This window comes from Symphodus melops (assembly GCF_947650265.1).
Source record: "Symphodus melops genome assembly, chromosome: 6".
In the NCBI taxonomy this organism is placed as follows: Eukaryota; Metazoa; Chordata; class Actinopteri; order Labriformes; family Labridae; genus Symphodus; species Symphodus melops.
This window is the reverse complement of record NC_136696.1, coordinates 13,601,502-13,615,421: the sequence shown is the minus strand read 5'-3', so window position 1 is coordinate 13,615,421 and position 13,920 is coordinate 13,601,502. Positions and strand designations below refer to the sequence as shown.

Sequence of the window (13,920 nt, the reverse complement as noted above, 5' to 3'; positions counted from 1 at the left end):
TGCCAGTAAAGTCTTTCTTACATCCATTGAGAGCGTGAAATTAATGCTTTAATTTCACAAGATTTAGTTCCCTGCATGGATAGCTCAATATATCACTATCCATAGCCAGTCCTCCTTTTCTTTTCATTTAGTTTATCTGTTGGTTGTTTTTTCTTTTTGTTTTGCACTTGTAACTTCAACTTCTGTGAACATTTCTTTGAGGTGAAAGACAAGAAAGACAAAAAGAAATGCATTTGTCGGCTATATTTTGAGCCTCAATAATGGCAAATCCATCTTTGATCTTTACACACAATAGCACATAGCTGAATGCTCATAAACATCTTTGATGCATAAAACGCAGGCCTGTCTGTATTAATGATGTGGGATCTATTTAATAGAGATTAAAGAGACTTGAAGTAAAACAATCTCTAAACTCAACTGTGGTCCACCTAGGGACTGTTAAACTTGGAGAGCTGCCAGACAACAAGTCAATAGTGACCTCTAGCGTGTCTGCTGAGTAAAGTCAAAATGCTGTTTTTTGTGTTGATCTTTTCTTCGCTCCTATGTATTCATTTATGGTTATTGGGTGTCTATTGGCCTATGTTATGGATATTTGGCTTCATGGATTGCGTCAGTCTACCAATTGCTTTCGTTATCACGTCATTTAAAAGGGTCTCACAAACGCAACCACGAACTGAACAATAAGCCTAATTATTCATAAGCGGATAAAACATGGAATAGCCTAACTTTTTAAAAAATCTCTCCTGTATTATTATTATTATTATCATCATTATTATTATTATTATTATTGTTTAGCTAGGATGCTGTTTAGTTCAGGTTCTTTGTTTTGCAAGGGTATATGCACAAATCAGTGCGCAAGAGCTATCCTAGTGAACGCTTTGGAAAACTAACGAGGGATTGCCAAATCATTTCCTTGCCTGGGAATGACGTCCCTGTAACAGAGCTCGGCTATATTTAGAGCCTATATAAAGAGGAGTCGCCCCCTAGCCTTTGTTGACTCTACAGCAAGCAGCAGTGGGAGAACAGTACAGTGAGAGGAGACGTCCTTAAACTGAACCATGTGACCTAAATAGTTACTATAATGTACGTGACCATGAAAACCTTAATCAGTAATCATGTCTTCCATTAATGAAATACAATACTGTAAGCTAAATTAACATTTCACTTAGGCAACAAAGCTTTAGATGAGGCTACTTGCAGAGGCACCTGTATTTATGTTAATAAATTAGGTTTGCAAAATCATTTTTGTGAGGGAAAAAAAAACAACAAAAGAATATCAATGCTCAAATTGCAAAACGAGGTCTAAAAATATGTCCCAGACCGGTTAAAATCCCCTGCTATGCTTTCTGGGTAAAGTGCGCTCCGGTATCCGCCCATATTCGAGCACAGGAACCTGAACAGCTAGGCCGAGCAACGCTGGATCAAATGGAAAGTTCAATCGATTAATTTGGCCACTTTTTTCCGCATGTTCCCGCTTGCTTCTGAGACGAGGTAGACCGACTTACATGCTGGCGTTTTGGGTGTGAAATAGGAAATGCAGAGATCGTGTGAAAGCAGTGGATTATCAGCTTGACTTGTTTGGTCGCTACTTCGGACACGGAACTCCTCACTCGCTAAAAGGTAAAACAAACGGACACGATCCTTACGTGTGTTCCGTTTTTTGGAGGGGGTTTATGCTACATTTTAACGACAATTTAGCGGATATGTTATGGTGTCTACCGTGTTACCACTGAGCAGTACTAATATATATGTGTTGGAAATTAGTGTTTCGATGTAAGTGCAAGCTACGCCCAATTGTTAACCTCACGTCTGGCCCTGCAATGCAGACCTTTGGGCTAGCCTGTCAATGGTGGCTCCATTCCCCTTTTTGAATGAATGATATGTTTTATATCCGAAACACAGCGCATACTGTGTTGTATTTATGAGATGCCGTTGTAAATATCGTTATATTAACAAACAAGGAACTCATTAGCTGTCCTTTCAGGCTTTGAGCGACCTCCCGTCCTATGCTATTAGCTAACAGCACAGTAGCCCGGTTATTTAAACATAGTGCTCAGAGGGGTTTCACACAACCAATCTGGCAACCCTGCGGGCACACAGCAGTGGATTTAAATCAAATTCCTCCACGTTTTTTAAGCTCTTTGTGTTGTGTTGCCTATGTGTGGACACAGCGGTGGAGAGGCCCTGTTTTTAACCTAGGCTAATTCACAAAAGTGAAAGACATCCACAAAGTTGTCTTATTTAACATGTCCGCCCTGTACTTTTCATGGTGTTGTTGTTTCTCTGGGTGTTGTTGTAATGGTCAGAAAATGGAGCTGTGATAAAGGCTAGCCAGTCAAAAGGAGGATATGTCAACATAATGCCGGTCATAATAACTAAGTCTCAGTCACTAAACTAATGTGTATTTCTACAAGTAACGACGGTGTGTGGAAAGAAAACACCTTTACTACTGTTCAACTTTTGATAAGCTATATTTCTATGACACATTTTGTGTAAGCTACCGTAACTTGTTATTAATTAGTCATTCAAAGGTAGTTGCACTTCTTGGTAAGATAAAAAGTGATAGTATTCAATTCATAGAGCCATGAATGGGAAGCATTTGATGGACAACTTTCAAATGCTCTGGTGACATTATCAGTAGGACTACTCTTTCTCTACATACACATAGGATTTTATTCCACTATTGCACACAACAGCCTCTCTAATGTGTGTAAATCATAGACTGTTGGGTGTAAAATACATCATGATCATTTCAGGGAGCAATTTAAAGTGTTGAGAACTCTTGACAAGCATCGTAAAAGTATCTTTGTTAGCTGAATACCAATCAAACCACATTCTGGCTTTTTGTTTGTCTAGAAAAGTTAATGTTATTCAGTGCAGCTCCACCCTGACTGCAGGCTGTGCGGAGCTGCGAGCAGTATGTACTGTAACTTCTGAAAAGGCCAGCTGCCACTATTGATGGGTGCCTTTCCACAAAGCAGGCAGACAGCACAGAGCCTCCCAGTCGCCTGTCAATTCTGCAGCCTTAATGAAATGTCATAGATTTCTGCCTGGGGATAGTTTCTGTGTGTGGTTGCTACCCAGGGAATAGCCCAGAATGTGCTGCTGGATTTGGACATTTGATTACTGAGAATTTATGATAATCTTTATCTCTTTAACCTCATTCAGCCCCTGGATATTTTCATCATACAATTTTACAGTCAACCAACATTTTCTATGAAGCCTATTGGTTTGGTGTCAGCCAATTTCCGTCAGTTCGTTTCAAATTATTCATTTACTAACAATTATCAGGACTTTTTAGGATTACAGAATGTGATCTCAGTTTTTCATTCTTCATATTCTCTCATTTGAACAACATTTTGTTGGTGTTTTTTTCCTACTTCTTATCCTAAATTAGCCCTTATCCGAGAGAGAAGAAGGGAAAAAAAAGATATCTGAATTTTCCAATGATGTTATTTAAAGATGAGCTGATGGGCTATTTTTGTCATAAGGCATAAAGCACCATTTTCCCAGTCTGTCAGTCCTGAGGACAACACACGCACGTCCCAGAAAACTGTCAGCTTGTTAGAAATGAAGAGCGAGAAAGTGAAGCTAGTCGGCCAAATTGCAGTTGGTAACAATCGAAGTATTTGAGAACTTTACTTCTAAACCTCTCCTCCTGAAGCTTTGATGGTGCTACAGATGAGCTGTCGCTGTGCCACAGATAGCCGCCTGTCTCTGTGGAAATGTCTGAGTCTAATGTGCTCTCTTTGGTCCTGCAGGTGAATCATGACAGAATATAAGCTGGTAGTGGTGGGAGCTGGTGGCGTTGGCAAGAGCGCTCTTACTATTCAACTCATCCAGAATCACTTTGTGGATGAATATGACCCCACTATCGAGGTAAACAAGCAAACAACTTTTTTGCTTTTTGTATGCATCTATGTCTGCCTAGTCCTTGACTGTTTTTTTGTGTGTGTGTGTTTATTTTGGTACAATGTGAAACTTCTCTTAAAAGAAGGAGTTGCAGCAGGTTCTTCTGGTTTAAGTCTTAAAAGGAAACCAAACAGGTTTTTAATAAGTTTCCATGTGTGTCTGCCGCTCGTCTGCTTCTGAGAGGGACACGCCATGCTGAGTGTGAACCCAGCCTCATGAATTCAGTCAAAGCAGTTAGTGTTGCGGCTGTCGCAGGTCCAGGCTCCTCAAGAGAGGATTAAAATGCAGGGTAGCGTCTTAAACGTGAGCTTCTCTCTGGATAATGGACGTAATTTATCATTAGGTTGCGTCATCAAACATCACGGGAACATCAGTGGCTACGTTTACACTTTCTTTAATCTGAGGGAAAATTATTCTCATTGGGGATTCTGACTTCACTGATTTAAATTGACGCCAAATAAAATGATGAGATCATGCAGTGCTTGTCCATGCATCGGCATTTAATCAGAATAAAACCATTGTGACATGCACGGACTCGTCCCACCTGTCTTATCTGCTGCTGCAACAACAGAAGAAGAAGAAGAAGCAACGTTTCAGCCTGAGTTTGTAAACGATCATCACAAATGACTTAAAAACTTCCAACAGCTCTACCTTGTTTTACACCCTTGAAAATGGGAGATATATTTCCTCAGAGTTGAAAAAAATATTGTCAACTTTGTGATTATTGCACCTTTCAGACATTTGAACTATTTCTAGCAGCATTGTGAGACTTTTTGACTTTCTATAGTTCTAAAGATTTTTAATGGTTAGATTATTGCATGAAACATTCTAATGGCATCAATGATAAACTGTAAACGTACAATAAATGTGTATGAGAGGCTGCCACTTGTCATGATGACTTTAGAATCAATAATTCTTCTCTGGTCTGAGTTGACTTTGACTCCTCTAACTCTGCATTATCATTTGTTTCACCCGATGTTAAAGATGCTGTTTATTTTTAGGCAGATGTAGCAGAATCCATTTGAATGTTAGCGCGACAACATGGATGTGAATGGACAGTTTACAATGAATCTGTTGATGACAGACATGTTAATGTAGCTCGCCGGGAAAGACGCTAACTATCGCTCCAAAGTTTAACATTTTTATAAGATAAGGTCGTATGAATTCACATCTATGAAAGAGTTGAATAAAATACATTTATACATAAAATACAAACACGATCCAAACGAGAGGGTAGTCCTCATGGAGTTCACCGATAAAGAGTGGAGACTTAACTTTCAAATCAGAATCTTTTTTTTATTGTGAATCCATTTACATGTATGAGGAATTTGTCGGTGTACTGATGTGAAAAAACCCCAAAAAACAGCTAAAATAACAATTACTTGAATAAAATAAAACATTTACAGAAACAACTACCAGTATAGAGAAATGAAACCGCAATCCTTCATGAGGTTCTGTGTTCTGATCACAGACTGTAAACATCAGACTCTGATGGAGAGGTTTACGGGCCGACATGTGCAGTCAGGACCATTTGACCCCAGTCGATTTGATCGAGAGTGATCCAAACGATGATCGGCATAAATCAGCCCTCTCAATTGGAATGAAATTTCTTTCCTAATGAGCCTGATCAGATCAGTCTGTTCTGATTGACACGTTTACATGCAGAATTTTTATTCTGATCAGGCTTTTATTCTGATCATCTGTGTCCAGCCAGTGAGAGGAAAGCTTGAGTGCTTTAATGAACATCGGGAATTCATCATTACTATCATTGTTGTTAAATGGAATAATATGGCGCCCAGCTTCAGCTCGAGTAGAGCAGTGCTCATGATGAAGCATTACCTCGACAACATGCTGGTTATGCTACATTACTTTCCCCTTAATTCATGTGTTCACGTGTTTTGCTTTGATGTTACAAAAAGAATAGCTTTCTCTTTTCACTCAATCAAAATGAGTTGATTACTTTTCATTCACACTTTAAAAGTGTCTTTTAAAAAATCTGGCAAAGTCTAAAATGTGTTTTCATTTTCATACTATGGATATTTCAGGTACATGTAAAGTTTAAACAAACGTATCATTTTTAAATAATCCACTACCTGCTCTCAGTATTTTGATTTAAACGGAGATTTGTCGACTCAGCGCTCTTAAAACTCCCCACCTCCCCTTCCAGGACTCGTACAGAAAGCAGGTTGTGATCGACGGTGAGACGTGTCTGCTGGACATCCTGGACACTGCAGGTCAGGAGGAGTACAGCGCCATGAGGGATCAGTACATGAGGACAGGGGAGGGCTTCCTCTGTGTCTTTGCCATCAACAACACCAAGTCCTTCGAGGACATCCACAATTATAGGTGAGCGGAGACTCTGAGGGTGCAAGGTGCTGACACTCCGGTACTGGTGAACCTGGGTTGAGTCTGGCCAAGGCTGGAGCCACGTGCTGCTCGTCGTCTCCCTTCTCTAATGTCATGTCAGCTTTCCACAGTCTGATCTTTAATCATGGCATAAATGCACGACGTGAAGTCATATATATTCTGTAGCGTTGTTTGGCACCTCACTGATAAGTAAAATGTTATTTATGGTCTTTGACATGCTGGATTCTGATCAAGCTCATATAGAGCAAAGTTGCATTTAGATATAATTTATAGCAAAAGGAAAATTATCTCATAAAATACTTTATTTTATTAAAACGCACAGATCTAAAAGTTAACCAACAGAAAAAAAGCTCTAATGTAAGTGTATATGTCCTTAAAGCATTAACAGTAATGAACCCTATTTCTTATTACTTTAATGTGATGTTAACCCTTTTTATTTTCTGTTGAAACCTATTTGATTGATTCAATCAAATCTGTCCTGTGTGTGTCCATGTCTGTGTCCAGAGAACAAATAAAGCGGGTGAAGGACTCCGAAGATGTCCCCATGGTGCTGGTGGGGAACAAGTGTGACCTCCCGTCCCGGACAGTGGACACCAAGCAGGCTCAGGACTTAGCACGCAGCTACGGCATTCCCTTTATTGAGACCTCAGCCAAAACCAGACAGGTGAGAGTCCAAAAGGAGACGACCACGCCCTCTCCACTCCAAACTGTTCAACACTTTCAGTCTTGTCGCTACTCTGCGCCTGGAATATTCCACAGCAGGTCGGGCGCGCGTGTTGGGATGGTGAGAGGCTGCATGTGGCCTCGGGTATTTTTCTTGTGGGGACACAGCAGTCTTTCTAGAAATCTCCTTTTTAAATTCGTATGTTAATGTGTCAAAGTAATGTTGATACTCACAGAGGCTTAATTTCCCTGACTCTAGAAGTGAAACCCTTGAGCTGTGTGCTGCTGTTGATTTGTTTCAGTGGCTTGAATGTTTCGTTTTTAATCACGTTGCTGGAAAATGTGTCGGGCAATGCACTGCCCATCATTAAATCTTCTTTGGTTAATTCCATTTTTTTTATTTATTGGCTGTAATGGAATCCATGCATGCTACCCTGTCATGGATATATGACAGTATTTACTCATTAGAGCCACTCTCACAGGATCCTGCATCATACATACACAGTAAGTGTGTGTCATGGAGTCTGCATGAAAGGACAATCAGTCAGTAGTCACTCAGCAGGTGGCGGACTTGTTACCGTGACTGGCTGCTGGACGATTTGCGGTGGTGTTAGTCGCATTATAATGCTGTGTTGTGAGCATGGCCTGAGGTGTCCGGCTGGCTGACAAAGTGATCTGTGAACACATCCTTCCAGGTCTCTTTTGACCCGGGGGGAATCACGGCTCCTTCTGGTGCTGGGGGGGAAGTAATGACACAATGATTGATTTTCTTGCAGCTCTGTTCACATAGTCGGACCTGACTATAATTCACACTCCACTCTGTGCTGCTGATGTTTGGGAAGCAGCTGTCTCTTGCATCTCCTGCCTTGCTTTTTTTTTTTTTTAACCAAATCTCAGCTATTTCACCCCTGGTGTCTCCCACACACTGAATGCTTCATTAGAGTTTTCCCTTAATACATACACGTCTTTACAGGGTTCCTGCAGATCCTTGAGAAGTGTTAAAAAGTCTCAAATTCGTTTTTTTTTTTAGCATATTATCAGATAAATATTCAGCGCCCTGACCAATCAGCAATCTCCGGTAGCCGGACGTACCACGGGGCGGATCTTGTTTTGTGTATATGCTCGTACATGAGAAAAATCCAGCTCAGAGTTGGTGTGCTACAGCAAGTTATTTAAACTGTGGAGTTACAAAGTGAGTTACTTTTATATTGAAAATGTTTCTTTGCAATATAAACTTAAAGTAAATCCCCCTATTTCATGTTATTTCTGAGTACTCTCAGTGAAGTTTGCTGTAGAGTCTAAGGGCACCGCATGCACGGAGGCTACAGTCCTCATTGCAGCAGATGGAGATTCGAATTTTATATGAGTGCTATGTGTCGTCCAACAGAATTACAACATCAGCATAAGAGTAGAGAACAACATACTGACGAACAGAAAACATGATGCAGACATTTAATAACGTGCACATCGATCATCATGGTCAGGTGAAGACGCTCTCTGCAGCGTTCAGCAGTAACGGGAACGTCACTCCCTCTCCTCTGGGCTCGAGCTGAAGTCTGCAGAGAGCATCCTGCTGTGTTCTGACATCAGCACACTCCGACTTGCTGCGGAAAAAATACCGCGGGGTCCGACTGGAAAACTCAGCCGTTTGCATTCACGTATAGAGCTCCAGAGTTTTAGCAGGAGATTTCTGCTAGTGTGAAAAGTTTAGTCCAAAGTCCAAACAGTTTTGTTTTATTGTGCGACTGGAAGAGTCAACGTTATCACACTTATGATAAAGCTTTTTTTTCCCCCAACATTTTAGTTTCTGCCCTTATACACTTCTCACTAGGAGAACTTCATCTTGCTTCAGCCATTTTTCTTTTTACTGCCAAAGGAAGCAAACTGTTTCAAGCTCAAAATGTTTCCTTAAAAATGTTTGGTTTTTGATTGATGGGTCTCAGTTGGGGTTTCTCTTCATTCAGAAGATTAAACTGTGCAGATAAAACCCTTGTTGTCTTCGCTCCTTTGTATCTGTAACCTGTACCACATCCAGTTTGTCCTCCTGTATTCCATGACATTGAGGGAAGTTGTGTCTCATACTGCAGAGAGTGGAAGATGCCTTTTACACTTTGGTACGGGAGATCAGGCTGTACCGACTCAATAAGCTCAGCAAGGAAGAAAAGACCCCGCGCTGTGTCAAGCTTAAAAAGTGTGTTGTGATGTGAAAGGGGTAAGTGTAAGCAGCCGTGCGCCTGCTCTGGTGTGCGTGTGCGTGCGTGTGTGTAAAAGGCAATGGGAGAAGACACTCGAGGAGAGCTGGTGCTTAATGGGATCACAAAGCCTAACCTGCTGGTTTCTGCCAGGGCTGTGGTGAGGCTTTAACAGAAGGCTGACACCGCTGATGATTTCTTCTCTTTTCATTGACTCTGTGTATTGTGGCTGTTTTTTTTTGTTTTGTTTTGTTATCAGAGGCAGTTTTCACACTGGGTTGACTTTATTTACTTGAGTTTGAAAGCACATTTGATCGCCCCTCCCCCTTCAGCGATCCCACATAGTCTGCTTTCACACTTGTCTACTGTTGTTGCTATCTAGTTTGTGTACTTTTCCCCCTTCCCATCAGGTTTAAGACCCTGCTTCTCTCTCCAGCAGGCAGGCTTTTGAACAGGGCAAAGGGTAAACAAAAATCACTAAAGGAAAAAACAATTCCAAAGTGTTTTAAAGATTTGATTCTCCTTATACATCAGAGACATAGTCTACCTCAAATCCCGTCCTGTCCTGGACTTCAGTACCAGTGTGAAAACGTCTTCAATCTGCTCAAATCAACGTGGAGAAATGGGGGTTTGGGCTGCTGAGCCAGCATGTTTGATCAAAAGAAGATTGTGGTGAATCTGGGACCAAATCATGGACTTAAATGTTTCTAATGAGGATGTGGTCGAAGGAATTGGCAAATTGTGTTTTTTTTGTTGGTGAGAACGTTTTTTTTCCCACACATCTCTGATCTTTCCTTTTCTGCTCTTTTTGTCACAATCTGCCGTGACCTCAGGCTCTGTACTCTGCAGCTCCAACAGATTCATTGTCAAGTATAAGGCACTTTACCTGTTTGAGCACTTGGGTACTTGCCTTATGATGCATCAACAGACAGCAGCTGCATTCACATAGAGCTTTTTACTCTCTCAGAACTAGTATGAGAGTAGAATACCAAGTCCTTGTTTGAGAACCTTTTTCAAGACGGCAGAAAGTGTTGAAAAAAACAAAACGTGGTTAAAACCTGATAATAAACTTCATTTTTAAATTCTAAAGGCTTTTGGAAAATCACCCACTTGGCTTTGTGACTAAAATCAAAGCTGTTCACCAGAGGACGATGTGTCACTCTGCTTTTTTTTTTGTTGCTCAGAAGAGTTTTCTTCCACTTTGTGCATTTTCCCCAGGAGAACCCTCTTCAAACCGTTTGTTAATTAGTTTAAAGAGATTGAACAGAAGGCAAACCTTCTGTTATGTATCTCTGCTGCAAAATATAAAAAAACTGTGTCCTCAGTACAAACATGCAGCAGTAAACCAGAATCCCTGCCAAGTGCTCAATACAGGTCCATCTTTTATTCCATGGTTCACTCGTGTGAGCGGCCTGCACATAGATTAATGGATTAGTAACTGGCTCATATATCTGTAGCTACTGTCTGTTTTTGTTGGAGGGAGAAGTGCTGAATGTTATGTTTAAACCGTGTACTCTGATTTGTGTCATGTGATGTACAACTTTGTTAAATGTGATGGAAACTCGACGATGACTCAGTGGCAAGATCACTTTTGGAGTGTAATTTCTTCTTTCTTAATGTGAACCAAATTTATTTGGAATTATGTAGATATCTTTGATATGAGAACATTTTGAGATATCCATTTTTAGAATTAAAGACTTTAAATTTGAGTGAAATTTGTCTTATAAACTTTGGAGAGAAAAAAAAATCACTGCAGACTTCAAAAAGCATTCTTCCAAAGCTGTCAGGCTGTTTAATAGTGTGTATTCTGATGCACTAAAATTTCTGGTGTTATAATTGCACCCTAAAAGCATATTAATGTGATCTTTTTTTGTTTTATTTTTCAGGGCGTTGACGATGCCTTTTACACATTAGTGAGAGAAATCCGGAAGCATAAGGAGAAGATGAGCAAGGAGGGCAAAAAGAAGAAAAAGAAGTCCAAGACAAAGTGTACACTTATGTGAAAAAAAGCCCCTTTTCAAGACAGACTAAACAAACTATGTTGAACAGTTACAGTAATACATTTTGTACATTACACTAAATTATTAGCCTCTTCTCAGTACCCACCATATTGAATACTAAACCTGACCCCACTTTTCTGCCTTTATGTTGTTTGCTATGAGGACACCAATAAGCTTTTATTTTCAGTTCAGTGCCAGATGCCCACATGTGTTGGTCCTACAGCCATGATGATGTTTGATTGGGTACTTTTTTTTTTTTTATATATATAATCACAGAGCTGTGAACTAATCGCATCACAGCTAATAATTCATTAACAATTTGAATTGTTCAGTTGTCGTTTTTTTTCCCTTTGCTTAAAAAGTCATGACCTGCTAACGTCCTGTCGTGATCTTTTAAGTCTGGGATGCCAAAGAATGAATTTTTCCTCCCAATTCCAATCTTAAAAGAGGACCAACACTCAGCCAGATGAGATCCAAAATGTCACAGCCACTGTGTAACGTCCCCATCTTTAGGTATTACTTAATTATGTCGCTGATATAAGTATGCATGCAAACTTCTACTCTTCTCCCATTGTGTTAACACCCTAATTAGCCCCCAATTAATTTGTCAATGCTTTGTACGATGTGGGGAGTGATTTCTTGCCTACATGAGACGTTTGTGTTTGTTTTGCATGCATTGTGTTCTCACATGACATGGGTTTTTGAATCAACTGCCTCTGGTGGAGTCGGACATGAGGAACTCTGACCCAAGACCATATCATACATTCAGTTGTCAAGTTCATAGGAAGGATTTAGGACTTGCTTTAAGTGAGAAACAAAATTTGCCACTTTTTAATGAATTGAAAGAAATCGATATCTTTAAAAGAACCCAATGGGACTAGCAGCCTGGTTTTGTATTGACCAGAGTTATTTAATGTAGCAGGGATTCATGCCAAGTCACAACTGATGTCCAACAGCTTTTTTGACCTTACAGGTCCTTCCTTGTACTGTAAGTCACAACCACAGGATGGTCTTCTCTCATCCTGACAAATGTTTTATTGCCTTTTATGATAAAAATCATCCTCCTGATCGAGGTGATCAAATTGAAACATTACGAAGCCTTTTGTCGGCTCATTAGTCATGTTCACCAGGTTTAGAATTTGTGATTTTTCCAGTAGCTATAGCCACACGCGCGCACACGTCATGCCTTGTCCAGTTTTCTAAGCGGTTGACTGTTTTCTTGCGACGGGTCAGACAGCAGAGAGCATCTTCAAAGCACTCTCAGGAGTCGTTCTCTTGGTGTCACAGAGGTTGTTCCAAATGTCGTCCAAATGGATTTTCACATTCTTCCCTTGCTTCTGAAGAGTTTTTTTTTTGTTGTTTTTTTGATTAGTTTCCTAAAGTGTTAAAATAGTTTGGAGGGTTGCCTTTCAACAGAGATGATTGTCCAGCAAAAATAGACACTTTCGCTCACAAAGCTTGTTTATTGAGGTGATGTAACTGGAACTGATGTGTGTAAATGAAGCAGTAATTGCCACAAAATTGGTTTTCAGAGAAAAAGGTCTGAATACTAAAAAAAATAGCTATTACAAAAAACGATTTTTTTTTTCCTTCCCCCGGGTTAAACAGTATTTCACCTTTTCAATCTTATTTACAAGCTGCTCCCTTCGGATTTGCCTCTTTGTGTTAGGTGCTTCTTTTAGATGGTAGACCCAAGTCGTCGTGTCCTTTTTCCTGTGTGCTCAGAACGCTGTCTTTAGGGAGCAATGTTGTTGACCCAAGATCCACACATAATTCATCATGCTTTCAGGATTAATGAATTTGACCCAGTTTATTATTACCTCTTTTTTTTTTCATGAAGTTGATCATAACAGATAATTATGGAACCCTCTTTGTGAACAATACTGTCTCAAAGTAGTTTAACTGAAAAGTTCCTCTTCCTTTATTGCGTGCCAACAGCTGATTTCTGAAATGTATCATTTATACCTGGATCATATTTTAACAACCTTTGTATAGTTGTGATACTGAAAGGTGCATATTTTGTAAATTGTGCTTCATTTCGTTGGTGTGTCTAAATGAATGTTGCTTTAATGGAGGTTCACTCCGCTCTGTGTATGTGACTAGAGAGTGTGTCTGGGTCCAGGTCTAGGGAAGTGAATGAATGACCACTTCACAGCACACCTGTTGTGGGCAGTGTCGAGTGGTGATCTGATCTCAAATGAGTCTATTTTTTGCCATGAATCTCACCACTCCTATTTAATGTGTAATAAAGAACAAAGAAAAGAGGAACTTCACTTTGTCTCCCTTTCTTTAAATGTCTTCTCGTTACCCGTCTTAAAAACACTGACGTTAAGGATCTGAAAAAATCTTTTTACACGTTGCAACTGCTTGACAGAAACCTGCTACTTATACCAACGCACAACATCAACATATGTTGGAAAACACGTTCACATATCCTAGCACAGCATAAAACCATTGTTGTCCAGCAGGTGGCACTGTTCACTTTCTTTGGCAAGACTGATTCTTTACAATAGTAACAATCTATGAAGGGACTGCACAGACGCACTGAGGGAGCCTAGATTTGTTTTTTAAGTAACTTATCAAAAATACATCATTTAGAATAGGAAACACTTGATTGTAGTGTCCAAATAGGAGAACTGTGTCTTTGTTTCACTGTGCAAAGACAATAAAAACACATCAGTTAATAAACAATCAATAGAAAAACCTTTTAAGATAATCACAACAGTAGCTGCAACAAAAGGAGCACTTAATGTTTATATTACATTTCAAGTCTGAGAAGACAGACA

General features: G+C 40.0%; 1 protein-coding gene across 1 annotated transcript; it reads left to right on the top strand.

The window, feature by feature from the left end:
* The first annotated feature begins 1,176 nt into the window (after positions 1 to 1,176).
* kras (v-Ki-ras2 Kirsten rat sarcoma viral oncogene homolog) lies at positions 1,177 to 13,407 on the top strand. Its single transcript, XM_079346696.1, has 5 exons — positions 1,177 to 1,620; positions 3,762 to 3,879; positions 6,080 to 6,258; positions 6,784 to 6,943; positions 11,021 to 13,407. Exons 2-5 carry the CDS (start codon positions 3,769 to 3,771, stop codon positions 11,135 to 11,137), a joined length of 567 nt encoding a protein of 188 aa, XP_079202822.1. The 5' UTR covers positions 1,177 to 1,620; positions 3,762 to 3,768; the 3' UTR covers positions 11,138 to 13,407.
* Positions 13,408 to 13,920: the final 513 nt, after the last annotated feature.

Coding starts and splice junctions, on each gene's coding strand:
- kras (XM_079346696.1), top strand. CDS start 3,769: ATGACAGAATATAAGCTGGTAGTGGTGGGAGCTGGTGGCGTTGGCAAG. Junction 3,880..6,079: donor AATATGACCCCACTATCGAG/GTAAACAAGCAA, acceptor CTCCCCTTCCAG/GACTCGTACAGAAAGCAGGT. Junction 6,259..6,783: donor GAGGACATCCACAATTATAG/GTGAGCGGAGAC, acceptor GTCTGTGTCCAG/AGAACAAATAAAGCGGGTGA.